Source organism: Psammomys obesus, unplaced genomic scaffold (assembly GCF_907164565.1).
Source record: "Psammomys obesus unplaced genomic scaffold, mPsaObe1.curated_primary_1811, whole genome shotgun sequence".
Taxonomy (NCBI): domain Eukaryota; kingdom Metazoa; phylum Chordata; class Mammalia; order Rodentia; family Muridae; genus Psammomys; species Psammomys obesus.
In genome coordinates this window covers 54,233,067-54,251,722 of record NW_026585895.1, presented here as the reverse complement: position 1 = coordinate 54,251,722, position 18,656 = coordinate 54,233,067, and the positions used below count along the sequence as shown (strand labels likewise).

Below are 18,656 nucleotides of genomic sequence, written 5' to 3'. Positions count from 1 at the left end.
GATGAAACCCCTGGAGCACATACCAGCGCCATGGAGGCACTCACTTTAAAGGGGTTACTTTCACATACAAAGTGAAGTTCACCTCAATAAAAAGTAATAGTAATGACGGTTAATTGGGGCCAGGTTAGAGACAAGACCAGCTTGAATTTCAAGCCAGGCAGATTTCAAACCTGGGTCTATATTCGCAGTGAGCCATGGAAAAAGGGCCCCTGTGGGCCCAGCAGAGGCCCGGGTGTTGGGGGGACGACTCTGTGAAACTCTCATTGGGAGGCTGATCAGCTTTTCTCTCCCAGATCTGTCATGAATATGTATCATCTGGGCAATAAAAGAGTTCACGGTTCCTTCGACTTTCAAACATCAATAGCACAGTAAACGCGGGAAGCAGAGCAGACTGGAGCTTGTATGTGCTTTCTTTCTATTCAGTTCCTGCCCTGTAGCAAGGGGGCTATGCCAGGATGCAGGCTGGTGCCCACTCTCTACAACTCAGCTCCCAGACACAGGTTCCTCATATCATAACCTCAACAGTAATGGCACCGCTCTCAGAGGACAAATTAAACTTCCAGACACAAGTTCTCTGTACCATAAGCCAGCAACATCAGCACCGTCCTCAGAGGGCATGATGCAGTGAAGGTTAGTCCTCCTTGGCTCTTTATGGGCACACTGGTGGGCCTACCCCACTCCAGACAGGTGGGGGTTCCTGTCTCCAGGCTTACACTCCTTGGTTCGCTGCAGGGAAAAAGCTCAAGGTCCACCACTGCCTGAGATGCAGCAGTCTCCTCAGCCACCTGCCCGCCTAGCTCCCAGAGCTTGGGCCATAAATCCTGACCCCACTCCTGACCCACCTTCTGGCCCTACATTCCCAGAGAAGGCTCTGGGAGCCGCCAAGCCTAGCTCTTCCCAGAGGCAAAGGCTCTGAGGCAGAACGTGCTGACCAACAGAGCAGCCCATGGCAGGATCAGAGCCGGGTGCTGGGTGGACACAGCCCCTGTCAATAGCCATCGTGTTTTCCAGAGCCTAACCACTGGCGTAAAGACTGCCCCTTGATCCCCAAGCACCCAAAGTTATGGCTGCAACCCCAATCTCCCTCTCCAATGCCAGCCGGTTAGCCTTCCAGTTAACTGCTATTTATAACCAAACCGGTGTGAGGGTGGCCCCAGGAGAGAGAGGCCTCCTCACTAAGAGCTATTGGAGGCAGCTTGGGGGCTGGGGTCAGGTATCTCAGCAGAAGTACTGGGAGGCATCTGTCCTCTCTGAAGCCTCTTTCATCTCTGTCTATAGTTTGGGCATGGAAGAAACAAAATGGCCACTCTGGTGACCATCTGTTGCCAGAAGCCAAAAGTCTCAAACCAACTGGCTTAAAGAAAACAAATCACATCCCACCCCCAGGGAGTTAACTCAAGCCTTTGCAATGGTTCCTGCCCAGCTTGGGAAGTGTGTGTTTGTTATGTGTGTGTGGTGAGGGCCCAGCACGGGACATCTGGCTCCTCTTGCTTGCAGTACCTCTAGAGAGTACCTCCCTACCAGTGTGGCCAGCTACTGAGATCCACACTTGCTTCTCTGGCAGAGCCACGCTTGGGGAGGCTAGGAAGCAGACATTGCCTTCCCTGCTCATGGATCCAGTTACTAGCCTGCTGGAGAGGCTGCTGGGAGCTGGGGATCTGCAGGCTGAAGCTGGCCCCTAGAAGCAGCCCTCCTCTCTGGATCAATGCCCCTTTGTCAGGCAGGGTTGGCCTCGGCCCACTTGGAGAAAAGGTTTTTTTTTTTTTTTTTTTTCTTTCCCAGCCATTGGTGAAGTTGTGGGGGAGGGAGTGTTGAGGGACAGAGGGAGCTTCCTCTTCAAATCTAAATGGAGCTGCAGTCCACCCATTCCTGCAGACTAGGGAAGTGAGGGAGCTCTAGGCCAGTGGGACTAAGGCTCCAAAAGGTGGGAGGATTTCCCCGGTTAGGAAAAATGGGGCAAGCCCAATGCCATGCTCTCTAGCCCTTAAGCAATCCCCTTCTAAGTTTCTTAAGGAAAAGACACTGAAAGTAGCCAAAGGCCCCAACCTGCTCACACTCTTCTTCCTCTCCAGCCATGGCTGTGTTCCCTAAAGCACTCTGGGTAGGAACCACAATGAGGAGACTGGGGAACCTGCCTAGATGCGATACACACTTGCCAGTGCGGTTGTGCTCTGTTAGACCATCAAGAGGGAAAACATGGCCAATAAATCAGGCGTTGGCAACATGGACAAAGGGCAGCAGGGAGCAGGTGCATCTGTGGAGGGGACAGCTGCTCCTGCTGGGCGCAGCCAGACGCCAACCCCAGCGGGTGGGGCAGGAGCTGGGAAGCCTGTGGCCAGGGAAGTTCCTCCGTGGGGGAATGTGGTAGCTGAGAATGCCCATTGTCCACCCCACTGCCACCCTGAGCCTTGGGGACACCATAGTGCAGGCATGTTGCCCAGCTGGGCCTACCTCCATGGGTAAGGCCACCATCCACCACCAGCATACCACAGCTGGAAGAACAGCAGGGCCACCTGGATAGGACCATGATGCCTGGAGCCAAGTGGCAGGGTCTAAGTTGGGGGCAGTAGGGGTGGGAGTGGGGGTGGCTTGCAGGTCCTTCTCCTCTGTTTGTAGCCTACTTGTCTGGCCTCTATGCCACCTAGCCACATCCCTCACAACATTCAGACGTCCCTAAGAAGGAAGAAGGGGACTCTGAGGCCACAGCTGAACTACAGCCATGGCCACAATTCCTTGCTGCTATATCCCTAGCATAAATGGCCATTTGGTCCTCAACACTGGCCAGTGGATGTGAGCAACAAAGAGACACTTAAGCCCTACATGGGAGGCTGTACCCAACAGTGGCTTCACTCACTGGGGAGTCCCTGAGCACCAGACCAGAGCCTCTCTGAGTGACCCCGGATGTCCTCTGCTTCCCCTGAGTCACCTCCTGGCTGGGTAGCAGAAAGACCCTTCTAGGACTGAAAGGTCCTCAGGACAGGAGCAACTGCCTGTGCTCTGCAATGTTCTACCCCTGCCACTCAAGGCTTCAGTCACGGGAACCCAGCCATGGCAGCTGTGCCCTCTCCTTACTTCCTTCTTAGCACTCTTTAGGGCACCTACTTCTCTACTCTGACTCTTCTACACTACATACTACATGGCCTGCAGTGTGACCTGTCCCACTGTGGCTGGCTGCAGGTGAGTAGCAGGCAGGCTGGGGCCCAGGAAGGGGGTGGGCTTCCACAGATGCAGAGGAGTACAAATGGCCCCTGTGCCTGTCATCCCACAACTGACTCCGGCGCTTTGTTGGCGGCTTCAGTATTTCCACTGTGCTGCCTCCCACCTCCCTGGCAGCACTGCTCCATAGAAATGTGACTCCCCAAAGCATCCGGAGGCAGATGTTGCTGTGGCCTCTCACCCGGGACTAATTCTAAATTGTGCTGTTTTCCTTTCCAAACTACATGGCCATCTGCCGCCCCCAGGGGACAGATGACAGCTCCCTCCACCCCAAGAAGAGGAGGGGCAGAGGGACTACGGAGGGAGTTCCTTAGCTCCTCCTACCTTCAATGGGTTTATGGTCAAGTAGGGCTGAGGAAAAGGGTAGAGGGTGTATTAGAGCTGAGATGGCTGGGGGGTGGGAGGTATCAATGGAGGAGGCCCTTCACTCACTTCCCAAAACCCAGTGGCCAGAGGAACTGTGGGGTGAGAGAAAGCACTTCCAGAAGGGCATAGGGTTTCTGAGACCCTCCCAGGTCAGCTGCTACATGTGAGACAGAACACTCAGTTTGGCCTCACTATTGCAAGATAGCTATGTGTGGTGGTGGTGGTTGAACAGGGGCCCTGCAGCAGGTACCAGCAGATTCAAGATGCTGAGGGACTCTCACTCTGAGCATGGCTAGGTTTGATTCACAAAGGTACAGTCCTGTCTCTCAAGGAACACATTCATTGCACAGGTAAGAGCACCTGACAATTGAAAGGCATCACAGGCCCCTGTCTGAGAACCAAGCTTATTCTTTTCTGGGGTCAGGGGCCTGTACTAAGGCATCTGAACCCCTGGGTCCCAGAGTACACAGCAGATCTATGACCCAAACTGTGGACAGAGGTGGCTCAGTACATTACTGCAGCCTTCAGGACCCCGCACCACTTCGAGTATCTGGGACTGGGTGAAGGAGCTTCTGTTTTCCTTCATCTTTTCTACCTGCATCTAGAGCCACCTAAGTATAGATGAGGCCCTTGTTCTGCAAGTTCCCACTCAACAAACAGTGACCATGCTCTTGTACTACCCCAGAGCTGATTCAATGTAGATCCCTCCCCCAGCTTGACTTTGTTCTGTTCTGCTAAAACACAGTAAGGTTGGCTGCCTGCCACCTGACCTTCCCACAATGGGTCCAAAACCAGGGCCACCTCTCAAACAGCCCACTTTTCACAGGGTCAACAATCCCAGCCCCATCCTTGGCAGAGGTTTCTAGGGGCCAGGAGACAGGTTCTGGGACCTCATCCCTTCCCTGAGAACAAGCCAGTCTAAGCCCCCTGAATCCCAGTGCAGAAGAAAGGTGCTCACAGCAGGCTGAGCAGTGACTCAATGACCTCCTGCCTCCCTGGTATTCTTTCTGGTTCAGAAGCATTTTATTCAAAGTCCAAAAGACGGAAGACCCCTACAGACCAGAGCTCCATTCCTTCACTTTCCCCATAGACCTCAGCGAAATGAGCATATAAGATCCTAGCTAAATGCTTGTCTGAAGATCTTTTAGAACATGTGGGTGGGAACAGCCCCCCTTCAACCTCATGGTCTTTATAGCCCCTAACCCCCTTTCCTTCCCCATCTTGGCCAGATGAGGTACACAAGAATGTGGGTGCCCATGTAGCCCAGGGCACCGCTAGCGTTGCTCCCAATGCGAACAGCAACACTGCCGCTTACAGCCAGCATCTGTGGCTCCACCTGCCCCAGCAGGTAGGAGCTGTGGTCTCCTCCCCTCTGAAGCCTTAGGAGCCCCGGCACTCACTGGCTCCCACAGACACAAGAAGGTGAGAGGACAGACAGTAAGGCCTGTGGGCGGTAGACTTTCCTGCACCAAACATCAGCTGCTGCTCAGAACAAGGATGGTAGTGGACAGAGCGGAAAGTGGGTCACACCTAGCACAGCCTGTCTACAGGTGGCTACAGGTGCCAGCCAGGACTGAAGCCAGGGTCTCCGCTTTCCAGCTCAAAGAACCACTCCCAGCATACATACTCAGCTCTTTTGTCCTCAAATCTTTCCCCCCAGTTGCATCCTTGGGTGGTTTAAAATATGCTAGAAAAGGAAGCTCAGGAAAAGCACCCGCTTCCTGGCCTGGCTCAGGGAAGCCCTTTGTGTGGGAGACAGTTGAGGTCGGAACCTGCCCTCCAGGGAAGCCACCTTTCCCACTACAGGGAAAACAATGCCCCGGCTGCTGCCTGTGAAGGCCTCTCTGAGGGAACCAAAAACCTCTGGGGAGGGGGGCATTAAACAATTTCCTGGAGTTGGTTTGTGGGAAGTGGTGACCCATGGGAGCAGGAGTGGGAGGCCCCACCCACCCTGCCTCTTTCACCATTGGTGAAAGCACTACCCAGCAAACTGGGGTCACTAGGAAGCAGAGGTCACTACTAGGGTGTGAAAAACACCTGCTTAAGCTCCTGCCTCCATTGAGGACAGTTTCCTGCCCAATCTTCCCAAAACAAGAGAGCCCCAAGTTGTGAACAGGCTAGGACTGTGTCTTCCTTGGCACTCCATAAGGCTTGCCAGCTGCTGTAAGTGGTCCTGGCGACACAAACCTCTGTGAGTGCAGCAGTACCAAGGAAGGTCATCCCAAGGAGGGATGGCCACAGCGACAACTACAGGCCTCTCTGGCCTGTGCAGGATGGAGCTCAGCCCCCCACCTGCAGCTGCTCAGAGTAAGCAAAGAGAGAAGGGCTTCATCCAGAGGGAGGTGAAGCCAAACACCCTACACTGAGATCCATGCCAAAGCCAAAAGCAGTACAGCACCTGTCCTTCTCCGATTCCCCAAGTGAATGTGAAGATGGTGAAAGGCAGCCCAGAGGCTCCTCTATTCCCCACCCTCCACCCAACAGATTAAAACAAACAAAAAAAGAACACATCCTCTCCTGGCTAAACTAGTCCTTGGCTGCCAGAAGCTTCACATCACTAGATCCTTACTACAGTCCTGGAGATGGGCTAGGCCCATTTTACAGATAGGAAGACAGAGGCTCAGCAGGTTCTACACACACATTCCAGATTCTGTAGTGCTAGTGCTTAATTCCTGTCGTGCATGGTGGACCAGCCTTGGTTCAAAGAGCAGTCCCAGGCAGGGCAGAGTAGCAGAGAGGCTTCCTGGGAAAGTGAGTGGTGCCCCTGGATCCCAAACAGCCTCATCCCTCTGATCACTTGATCTCCCAGCAAGAAAGGACAAAGCACACAATGGAGAAGTTTGACTGAAACAAAACTCCTGGGAAGGGGGTAGGGTTCTCAGTGAGGGAGCCAGGAACTGGGAAGCCCCTGCCACTGCAAGGAAAAGCTCAACACTCCCAGCTTCTCCACACTAGGCCCTCCTCAGGGCCCTCCTAGCAGAAGGGTCAACTGACACCATGCCCGTGGCCATCCTTCCCAACTTTGGGCACCACCCCTGAGACCTGTCCTTCCCAACAGTGGTGGAGCCCATATCCAGCTACCCACTGGGGCAGAGCCAGTGTCTGCTGGGCAGACAAAGCAACACAGATCTTGGCTGCATTCTTCCAGGGGCTCCGGGGAAACCCGCCTTCAGTGAATCCTTCGGATGACTGGCTGAAGTGCAGACGGCAGCTTTGGTGGAGTGCCCAGAGGTCGGGCCCACCCCTCAAAACTCAGTAGCCCCCCACCCCAGCCAAATGTTTCCCAACAAGGAAGAACTCCCCTGCTGGGGAGGCCCCCAGGCCCCAGAAGATAGCTAAGGCCCCATCTCAATCCTGGTCACAAAGTGTCACAGTGTACTGGCCATCCATGAGAAACTCTAGTTCAGCCTCAGGACACAGTGAAGTCTAGAAGATAGGCACAGCCAGTCGAGTGTACTCTGCTCTAAAGAAATCCAGGGAAATGGGGCCCCTCTGGGGAGAGATCTGTATGGGACCCAGGGTATCCCAGGCCAGCTCATCTAGGGTAAGCTTTGGGCTTGCGGGTCTTGAACCCTCTGTCCCTGTGGACACTGATGTCCCATGCCTGGCCTTTCTCAAGCATCACTTCACGGGCATCCCTGTGACCTCTCAAAGCCTTCCCTGGGACTGGGTAAAATGAAAAGGACATGCCCCATCAGGTCAGAGCTGTCCAAGGTCAACCAGGTACTTTCTGCAGCCTCACGGGAACACACGGGATCTCAAGGTGAGACCCCAAGAGCAAACAAAGCCTATATACCAGCAGCAAGGTCAGCCAGCACCTTTAGCCACAGTGGCTCCACAGGATCCTCCACTCGCCCCAAGATCACTTGCCCCAAGGAGATGGGTCTTGTCACATAAAGAGGAAGTGTGAGATGATAGTTGCAGCCTCCCCCCTTCCCTGGAGAAAACGTGCTTGATCTGAGCCTTGACCAGGCACAGCCTAATGGAATAGAGTGCTCGAAGGGAACATGTTTGGCTCAAAGGCCAAGCCCAGAGTACATGGGGAGGGGGATCCAGGCTGCACCGTGGGCTCTGAAAACTCTAAGCCTTAGAAACCTGGGGCTACCCACCTGGGCCCAGGCCTGCCCCGGTCCATCTGGCCAGACTGCCTAGCTTATCCCAGCTGCCAACACCACATACTGGGCCAGACTCTGGGCCATGGAGATAGGATGCAACCATGGCCTGACCTGTCATACCACAGTTCCCAAGGCACTGCCCCACCTGGTTTCAACTATCAGGCTCAGAGACAGAGTTGAGGTCACCCTCGTCTGACCCCTAGAAGAGGAAGTAAGAAAGGAAAGCCCCACCTCACAGGACCAACCCCTAGTAGCCACGGTCAACCAGGACCAGACAAGAAACAGAGGGCCAAGTACACAGGCAGCATCTTCCCCTACCCTAGCCACTTCAGGCAAGCACATACACTGGAAGCCCCGTTTTCGCCCAAACCTCTCATTTCCAGTAACTGTGCTGTTTCCGCTCACTAAGAACTGACACTGACAGGAAATGGTGGGAGGCAGGTCCCTAAGCCAAGGCTGAGCTGCTGCCATTCAGACCTGAGTGATCTTTCCAACTTTTACCACCCACAATTCTTCCTCATGCAGAGCAATGGCTCTGGGAGCCTAGAGAGGGCACGCTGAGATTCTAGTGCAAGCTGCTTCCTCCTAGGTCTCTCAGGGATCTGATCTCCAGAGGGAACATCGCACACCAAGACCTCCATCTGCAAGTGTGCTTTTAAAGTAAGGATGCTGGGCACTGGCTCTGTCAGTGAAGTGTCTGCTGAGCAAGCATGAGAAGCTAAAGGCAATCCTCAGCACCCACATAAGCCAGGAATGGTGGCACACATTTGTAATCCTAGTGCTGGGGAAGTAGAGGCAAGAGGGTCGTTGAGATTTGCTGGCCAGCCAATCTATCCGAATTAGTGGGCTCCCAGTTCTGTGAGTGACCCTTTTAATAAAAAATAAGATGGAGTACAATAGAGGACACCCAGTGTTGACCTCTGCTCTCCAAACACATGCCAACACACATGTACATATACAAACACACAAAATATTGACTCAAAAGGCAAAGTACCTGCAGTGCAAGCACAAGAACCTAACTTCAAATCCCTAGAACCCAAGTAGAAATCTGGGCGAGAAGACAGAATTGATGAGCTTCAGGTTCAGGGCGAGCCCTGTCACAAAAAATGAAGGTGGAGTACGGTGGGATACAGAAAGCCACCGTCAACCTTGCTTCCTCCCTTCCCGTGCACCCTTCACACACACACACACACATGCGCACATGCACATGAGCTGTCATGTACATGCACACTCACACACCCACCAACACACCCACAGACACACATACATACACCCACTCAAACACATATTCCCCCTCCACACACAAGCGCAGACACACACTCATACACACACACACACACACACACACTTCTAGGTCGTGGGAAAACCTGCTTCAGGGAGCAGGCTGCCGCCCAACGTTCTTCCTGAACTTGATTAAACACAGATGTTTCTCTAGGAAAGCCAGTGGCCTCCATTCAGCCTGCGGCTCCCTGGCCTCCCTGTGGCTGGGCTGTGATTCATACAGGGTGACCCACATGTGGTATTAAGGCAGGAGTCCCAGAGCCAAGTTACAGTCTTAGTGCCTGAACATCATCTTGAAAGGACAATCCTTTGGCCCCCTGCTCAAGTCTAAGGACTCTCAAGTCCACATCTCAAAATCCTCAGCTGGCTGCACAGGGCAGAGTTGCTCAGGCAAGACTGACCTGCCTCCCCGGGCCTGTGCTGAAGCTTGGGTCAGGCTGGCCTCTGTCACTACAAAGCCTACCACAGTAGAATTAGCAGTTTTGACAGATGACAAGGGGCTCATTTACCTAATTCAGAAGGACAGCACTTTAAGCACTTTAGTCCCACCAGGACACCCAGGCAGGTGATAGGATAAGCCAACAGAAGCCCGATGACAACTCCTCTTATCTGCCTGTTAGGGCAAGGCTGGAACCAGCATTTGGCCTTGTTCCACAATTGGTGACAATCATTCCTACCTGTGCCTCAGAAGTGGGTGTAACCCAGAGCATCAGCCCAGCTAATTCACTCCCCAGTGTAAATGGCAGGTGAACAGGGGAAGTGAGGGGAGAGTGGGGACGGGCTGGTAGCCAGAGCACTTCTGTCCAGGGAGTTGCAACAAAAGGCATGGTTGAGAGGTGAGGGCCTTAGGGAAGGCGCTAGTCCTGGCATCCTGCAGGTCTCAGGAACACTGAGAAAACAGCCCCCAAACGCCAAGTCCATCCTTCCACCCCTAGTCCCTCCCTGGGGACAGCTGTGTTGACAGGAAGACATTTCTGCAGAAGATGTTGCCTCCCTCTGAGCACCAGAGGCAGCTGAGGGGTAGTCTGCACATCTAAGGTGAGGGTTCTCCTCTCACATAGCACAGTACCTCTCCCAAGGAACAGCAGCGCCTATGTGCACACAGGCAGGCCTGCTCAAAGCTCCCAGTCCAAGGAGGGAAAACCACAGTGCAAGCCAATGGAAGGCAGGGGGGGCCAAAGCTCCCCTCCCTACTGGCCCCATGCACATTGCCCCTGAGGGCTAAGGCTCCTTGCCTGTAGACCCATCCAGGCTACTGTAGATGCCACCCTGTGGGTGGGCCCTCACCCCAAGCTATGGAAAGCCTAGGGCACTCAGGCACAGGGTTCCCCAAGCTTCACCCTTTAGACTAGGCTGAGGTCAGCAGCACACCTTCTCTAGATTCCCATCTCTTCACTGCTGGGTACCTTGCTGGGGTGGCTGCCTTGCCTGGCCAGACCCTAGGCTCCAGAGTATAGCATGCACTCAGCAAAAATCCTCTATTGCCCTTTACTGGCCCCCAGGCTCCACTAGCTCTTTTTTCAGGCTGTAAAAGGCCAAGAGGCTAGATGGCCACTGGAAGGCAAGTCAAGGAGGGCTGTGAATCTGCCATGAGCACTGGGCCATGTGGGGCCTTGGGCACACTGGGCCATTATTACTGACTCATGTGGGAGCATATCAGGCCTCACATAAGGAGTCCTACAGTTCCAGGTAGCAGCACAGACCCAGAGATGTTTATTCTGGCCCCTTGAGGCTGTTGTCAGGACTCAGAACAGGGCTCATCCTGATGGTGCCAGAAGCTGGAATCAATCTTAACAGAAGTGCAGAGCTGGCACCCATGGTGGCACAGAGACCCTGACTGACATCATCCATACTCAGAAAGTGGCATTCAATAGCCACAGACTGGGTAACTTCGTTCACAGGAAATAGAACAGCAAAGGCTACGGGACAGAGGGCCGGTGGCTCAGTGGGCACCAGGGAGGGGAGGGGGTCTGGCAAGCAGCTGCCTTTGGGGGTGATTAAGAGTCTGGAACTGGAAAGGTGTGCTGATTGTGAAATCCATGCCTCTGCTAAGCATGCTGTATTGTGCAGTTTCCATGGCTCAAATGGCATATTACAAAATGTGTAACCTACCACCCCAAAGCCCCATCTTCCGAATCAGTCCTCTGAATCCTGGACTCTGAGACAGCTAGACAGGGTAGGGTGAGGAAACAGAACGACATCAACTGCCCTCCCACCATGCCAATCACTCCTTTCTCCAGCAGGGGTGTCCCCAGCCTGAGGCCAAAATATGCCCCAACTCGCAGAACTGGCCCTGCCACATGGCTACTCTTCCATCCTAGGTGCTGCTGCCACCTGCAAGAGCTGCTACTCTTCCACCTGGAGATTATTCATGAGTCCAGCCTAGACGCAGCGGAAAGTAGGTTCTGGCGCCCTCTCAGGCACTGGGGGTAAACTGAGGCTGGAGTACAGCTCATCACAACCAGCTGGTCTTCCAGCCAGCAGGTGCCAGGGTGTGCCCTGCCTGGGAAACAAGGGGGATCAGACACGTCCTGACCTAGTCACAACGATGCCCTGAAGCCAGCCGCTCGTTAAAGCTAGTGATGATTCCCCCTCAGCCTCTGGGAAAGGTCTGGAAAGTTCTGGATACGCCTGCACATGAAGGTGAAAGCTGATGCAAGCTGGCCTTAGGTTCCCCGCCCCCCAGCCTCTTCACCCTTAGCCTCAGCTTTTCCCACCTATAAACTGGAGATGAAACAAGCAGGGTGGGCCAGGCCCTCTGGGAAAACCCAGCCCACTGGCACCTAAGTTAGCAGGGCTGATCACAGCCGCTGTAGCCCTGAAGTGTTGCTGCCTTCACGTTTTTGAGGAAAGCAATGTGGACTCCACTCGACTACAAAGCCACATCCTCTCACTATTTATAGATGACACATGAGGCACATCCCTCCCCACACAAAACAGCCCAACCCCTCAGCCCGGCCTGCCACTGCCCTAGGGGTCCTGTCTGACCACGATGTCTGCTACCCCACCACAGGGGCCACAAGTAAAAACCAGAGCCATCTTCTGCCCTGGTGGAGCCATGAAACCTTGTAGGAACCCCTCCACTACCATCCCACTTCTGGGGATCCCAGCAGCCAGCCCTGGTTATCTACATCCTGCTCAGCTCCTTGAAACAGGGCTCTTCTGTCTGCCCCACCCCACCCTCTTCCTGCTGAGGTCACAGCTTGCTTTCTGTCTCTCTCCTTTAGCATTATTATTATTCCTTCAATGGAAAAACTGTTGGCTGCTTGCCAGAGGCAGGGCTGCCCACAGAGATACTTTCCTTCATGGAACACCCCACCTCTGCCCAGGTGTTCTAGTACCTGGACATCTCCCCACAGGTTCCATGACAACTGAAGTTGTGAGACTATTTTTCACCTGTTTTTCTAACCTCATGACCTTGAAGGCCAGGCATGGCCCTGCACAGACAGGCAGGCCTGGGGCAGCCTTGGCTCTCCTACTGGGGAGGATGGGACCAACCTAAGATGGTATGTGACTCAATGGAACAGTAGCAGGGCCAGATGACGGAAGACATATAACATTCTGCTGGGTCCCTCCTCAGCCGACCAATCACTTCCGGCCTCACCCCTGTTTCCTCACTGAGCAGGCGGGAAGTGATGGGCCGGGGACATGGCTGTAACACATACTCTGGAGGGAGGGTGGAAATGGCACCAGATGAAACACTCCACAACCAAGCATGACTGACTTCTGACCCCATGCCTGATCCTGGCTGATCTGCTGAGAGCCCTGTCAGGGCCTTGGTGGGACAGGCCCACCTGCTACGTGTCACATATATGCTGGATGACTCTCACTCTTGAGTCGTCCTGCCCCTCTTCTGGGCTATACCTGGAGTGGAACTCAGTAAAGCAACACAGTAGTTGCTTTCAGAGGATAAAGGCACTTATTTACTGTGCAAGCCTGACTACCTGACTTCAATTCCCACATCTCACAGTAGAGGGAGAGAACTGACTCATAAAAGTTTTTCTCTGACTTCCATACACATGCCTGTTGTGAGCACACAGACACAGAAAGTCCAAAAAAGGAAACTGAAAGAGCTGTCAGCTGCAGCCATGGCCCAGGCTAGAATCCTCAGAACTAGCCAGCTCGTTCCTAAACAGTAACCCAAGCACATCCACCAGATAACACATTTGGGAATTAATTCATTACCCAACTTAATATGAGAGAACAGGGCCCTTGAAACCAGCCGGCCCATGAGCTCACCAGGAGAGTCTGAAAAGGATACAAATGTTGTACAGCATCTACTATTCACAGCTCTTACCCAGTCCTTATGCACCACCAAGATCCTGATTCTGCCCTGATTTAAAGATGGTGAAGCTAAGGTAAGACCTCAAACTTAGGGTGTCCCAAGATTAGCTACCAACAGCCTCAGTTTCTCTGGGCAGAGTTCACCTGATTTCTAAATGCATTTAGAATACACGCCCTCATCCCAGTGAAGTTGGCCTCAGTCCCCCTCAGCTCAGAGCCTGCAGCCCCTTATAAGTCTTTTGATCAGTGAATTCATGTTTACCCAAGTGTATGGGTCCTTCCACCACTTCAAATGACAGCCCTTTTCCAGCATTCCCATTCAGCACATACTGGACCCACAAGGAAGCCACAGTGAGCCCCAAACCTTCCTTCAAAGGGCCTCTGATATTCCAAAGCACATACCTGCTGTCTCTACAGGGTGCAAAACCAGGCCTTTCTTACATGGTCACTGGCTAGAAAGACCTCAGTGGTATTAGACCTTACACAAGAAGGCCCTTGACAAGGATCCACTTTGCAATCCTGAGCCCTGAAACTCCCTGCCCATCAGCTTCTGGGGCAGGTTCTCTGTTTGGGTAGAAGAGATAATTCACAAGGTATTAACTCGCTGTCCTTTGACTCTATGATTCCTAGGCCCCTCTCAGAATAGGAAGCACTAGAAGCCAAAATCTATAGCTACGTATGACAGAGGTCTACAGGCTCCAAGCTTGCCCTTGAGGCTCCCTTGAAGGAAAGGGGAGCTTCTTTTCCACAGCCAGCAGAGGTGGATCCCTCTGGGTATGCTCTGACCAACTCTGGGGTAGGCCACCTGAGGACATCTGAAGAAGTGGACAGGAATGGGAATGGAGACGGCAGCATGGAATGGGGTGACCTGGGGTCCTCCATGGACTGGCTGGAAAGCCTACCAAACCAAACAGCGAGTGCTCACAGACCTGTGCTCACCACAAGCCAGGCCTGGCTGCAGCTTTGGCCTCCAGCTCTGCTGACCAGAAGTGAGCCTATCTATTTCATCTCACTGGACTTACGGATTGAGCACAATGGGGCCTCTGTGGAACTCTGAGCCAAACTGAAGCAAGTTTTCTGCCAAGTAGGAACGGCCTTAGGATCCAGCGCAACACTCAAGGCCTGGCACCAAGATCCTTTCGGGGGCCTGGCTTGTACTGCAAGGAATTTGCAAGCAGCTTCCCCAAGTTTGGGAAGTGGGAAAGAATGCAGGGCACCATTTGGGTCTTTGGCTTGAAGGGTCTTTATACAGACAGTAAGACATAGTTATTGGTGGAACTGCAGCAAGCTGAATGCACCACATGCACAGCTCTACCAGGTAGGGAGGGCAGCACCAGTGATTGGCAGGCAGAAGTCCAGACCGTGCCCACCCCCTGGTGGGGCCGAGAAGAAACTACCCCCACCTTCCCCAGCCTGGCAGGACCCCTCCAAGTGCTAGGCAGAAGCAAGAAGCCTTTCAGCCCTGCCCTTCGAGTAACGCAGGCAGAGCAAGGAACACAGTGGAGAGGGAAGGGGGTTGTGCATTCTGGGAAGCCACGCATAATTAATCACACAGCATTAATCGCCTCCCAACAATAGCTGCTGCCCTTCTACTGAATCCCAGCTGTCGGCCTCTGAATGGAAGGAAATAAGATTTAGGGCATCAAGCGTCCGTGAGGCTTCTGCAAGGGGGAGAAAGGGGCCCCCCAAAAAAGGGAAAAAAAAGTAGTGTGCATTCATTAGTGTCTGACAGAGGCACAATCGGCTTTGTCCAATAAACTGCTCACAGACCTGCTTAATTGGCTTCAGCACAGGGCGGGCCAGCCAGGGAGGTGGGGCTGAGGCCCACAGGCTGGGTACAGGAGGCAGCAGCACTCGTTGTCAAGGGGATGGGCCCTTCAGCAGTTGGAATGAGGGCGAGCCATGCAGGCTGGAGCCCTTTCTGTCTGCAGCCTCCAGGGGAGGCCCCAGCCTCCAGCACTTTGCTAGTCTCAGGGAGGAGCTCAAGTTGAAGGGCACTAGCCCTAGCCCCAGTGGAGACTTCTCCTGGCTGGCTAGTCCTTACAGGCTACCAGACAGGGATCCTTCCCAAAAGCATTTCCCAGTATGGAGCAGACCTTCCCATACCCCAAGTCATGCCCATTTCACAGCTGAGGACTTGAGGCTGAGGACCTCTGGAATAGAGTGGAAAGGTGATTGCAGCTGCCTAGACAGAAAGCAGACCCCAGCACCTACCTACATCTACCCCCCAGGCAGCAGGACCAACAAGGACGATTCCCACGTCCCCCAACCTCACCTTAACCCCAAGGAGCAAGGAAGGCTGGATCTTGTCTTAAAATCAGCAGTATTCTCTGGGCAGAGGCAGGGAGATCTCTGAGTTCGAGGTCTGCATATTGAGTTGGAGGACAGCCAGAACTACATAAGAAGACCCTCGTCTCAAAAAAAAAAAAAAAAACCCACAAAACAAAGCAAAAGTCCCAAACCAGAAAACAAAACAAACAAACAAACAGTGGACACTTTCCTGCACAGTGCTCTCCTGCCCAGAAAGAGGGTTCCCAGGTGGTGGTGGGTGGGTGAGGGCTCAGACTCTCAGTAAGTGCTCCAGATTGTCCATTATCATAAACAACTGATTCCCAAGCATTTTAAATAAGAATTAGGGTACCATGGATTCCCAGGAGCCTGAGGGGCCCACGAAGGAGTGTGCCAACCTCCAGGGGCCAGAGTAGCTCCACACGCGGCATAATTGCTGGTGATTAAGTAATTGCCAGACTTTGTCCAATAAAAGTCAGCACGTGACTGCACTCAGCCTCTGGGCTGTCTTCAGAAGACAATGGCCCAGTGTTCTGTCCCCAGAAGGCAGGGGCTCTGCTCTGACAAAAGCAACAGGTCCCCTCGGGGCGGTACTCACACACAGGCTTCGGTGCCGTTGGTCACTTCGCACCTCCCTCCATTCAGGCAGGTCCCACTTGGCTGGGAGCATCGCAAGCCTGGGGAAGGGTCAGAAGAGAGGGGTCAGTCTGGGTTCTGGGCAGCTGACTCGTTATGGTTGATGGCGGATGGAGACTTGAGCCACGGTGCTTGTGTACTGGAGTTACTGGGAGTTATGGGGGGTTAGCTCTTCCGGATCTATGTTCTGCTCACACTGCTGTGGTCAGAAATGAGTGGAGGAGGGACAGGTTGGCTAGGCAGCAGGTGTACAGCCGCACTAAAAGTAAGGCGAAGTGAACCAAACTTCTTACACACGGCCGAAGTGGGTGTGGATTAAGGAGCCCAGCAAAGCCCCCGACCAGCCTCCACCCTGCCTCAGTTCAAACACAAGATACGAGGGGGCCGCAAGAGGGAGGGGGTGGCCACACTCAGCTTCCCCGATCGTGGGAAAAAGCGACAGCTGCGGAGCCCGCCACCCCGCCCTCCAACAAAGCGCCGGCCCGGGAATCAGAGCGGCCCATTGTCGCGCCAGGGCCGCCTCCTGGGGCAGCGGGGCCGCACCCGGAGACCTGCCCCGCCTCCTCCGACACCCAATACCTGTTCGCAGGCATCTCCAGGGACAGCCCCCGCCGAACCCAGGGAGGGGGTCTTAGAAACCGCACTTGGAAGGAATTCCACCCTATTCTCGGGAAGGGGATATTAATCAAGCCCCTCCCACCCGCATCTTAAGGAGCTCCAGGAATTAAGCTCCGGTGTTGGGGTCGAGCTGGAGAATCACGTAAAACCCCACTTTTAAGGAAAGGCCAGGCAGTTCTCCCCTCCGATTACTGGGAGAAGTGTGCAGTTTGCCATTATCAGAGTCTCCCGTTTCGTGAAGTAGGGAGGGAAATCAGAGGTCCCCGCCCGCGTTCCAATCTCTGTCCGCGCAGGATTTCCAAACTTCCAAAGTGAGTCAGTCCCACCCCCAACCCTAGGCAGCAAGCCGCCTGCACATCTCCTCTCCTCAAAAGTTTGAGTCCGGCTAGTGGACAGCGATCCCGAAAACCCCGTCCCCGCCCCGTGCTAAGCAGCGCGAGCACAGCACCCCAGACCTCACACTGAGCGCCCCAACATCCGGGAAAATAAATGGTCCCAAGAAGCAACAGGAAACCAAAACCGATCCGATTCAAATCGAAAAGTAGCAGGCGCAGGCAGCTTGTCCGCCCCCACGGCGAGCCCCAGGCGCGTCTGCCCAAGTGCGAACCAGGGTGGGCCTACAGGGCCACGGGGTCCCGAAGACCCAGCGCCGCCAACCCAACTTCCAACCTCTTCAGGCACTAAGAGCAAAGAGAGTCCTCCCCGACTCACACGGCGGGACACCAGGCCCCCATGCCCTCTCCGCCCGCTCCGGCCCCCAACTCTGGCAGCTGGTCCCTCACTTCTATCCACCCAGGGCGCGCGCAGGGCGCAGCCGAAGTTTCCGAAAGGGCGCGCGAAGTTGCGGGCTCGCGGGCGCCTACCTCTTGCGGCGAGCGCGGGCAGCAGAGTTAAGCAGAGCAAGGGCGCCAGGAGCCGCGGCATGCCTGCTCGCCGGCTGCCCGCCTCCCGGGCGGCGGCCTCCTGCGGTGGCCGGCGGGGATCGGGCGTTCACGCGCACACCGGCGGTCCCACGGGCGTCCACCCACTGCTGCCCTCTTTCCTGGCGGGTGGGCGGCGCTGGGCTCTCAGGGTCTCCCCAGCCCTAGTAGGCACCCCCACTCGTTCCTTCACTACGCTCGCACCCTCGTCTAACGTCCGCGCCCTGCGCCCCACGCCCCTGCGCTCCCTCCCGCGGCCGAGGCACTAGTGAGGCTCAGGGGCGACGTGCGCTCCGCCCCCCGTGGGGGCCCGCCCCTGCCCCGCCCCATCCCACCGCGCTCCGCCCCCGGTTTCTGCTCAACCTAAACCCCTTCGTGAGCCTTGTCCCTCCCAGCGCCTTGGTGGGCTCTGTGCCTCCTTGAGCTAGGGAGAGCGTCCCGAGCCAGGACCCTATGTTTTACAAGTCAAGGAAGCGTGGAGGAGTGTAGAGAACGGCCACCTAGGGACTACTTCTTGTTGGAAAGTTTACAGAGACCAAAAGTTTGAGCTGGGGCTGCGGAAGGATCAGGCTTTGTGTGCCGCTGCTCTAGGCGACATTTGGCCAAGATTTGCATTTCAAAAGCCGAGGAGATGCGGGTAGTGTGGGAAAAGGCAAAGCTGCACTGGGAACCCGGTTCATCCCGGAGTTAGGTCTGAGGCCATGGGCAGGAGCAGCTGAAGCCAAGTTTGGGGGAACTCCCAGAGCGGGAGTTTAGATGTCGTGCCCTGACAGTGTTGGGTGCGTCTCTCGCCCAAGGACCCCACTCTTGAGAGCTGTTTGGTCTCAGCTATAGGCGCCCAAAGGATTGAGGCCAGGCACCCCTAGCCGTGACTTCCGGAATGCTTGTCCTTAAAGGGTGATGGCGTCGCGCCTGCAGCCTCTGCAGAAGG

General features: G+C 54.7%; 1 protein-coding gene across 1 annotated transcript in view; it reads right to left on the bottom strand.

The window, feature by feature from the left end:
- Notch1 (notch receptor 1) overlaps nucleotides 1-17,914 on the bottom strand; it is a 45,042-nt gene extending 27,128 nt beyond the window's left edge. The window contains exons 1-2 of the mRNA XM_055600401.1: nucleotides 17,669-17,914; nucleotides 16,150-16,228 (exon numbers count right to left, since the gene is read on the bottom strand). Coding sequence (XP_055456376.1) covers nucleotides 16,150-16,228; nucleotides 17,669-17,729 — 140 coding nt within the window. The 5' untranslated portion in view covers nucleotides 17,730-17,914. The remainder of the gene's footprint in view (nucleotides 1-16,149; nucleotides 16,229-17,668) is intronic.
- Nucleotides 17,915-18,656: the final 742 nt, after the last annotated feature.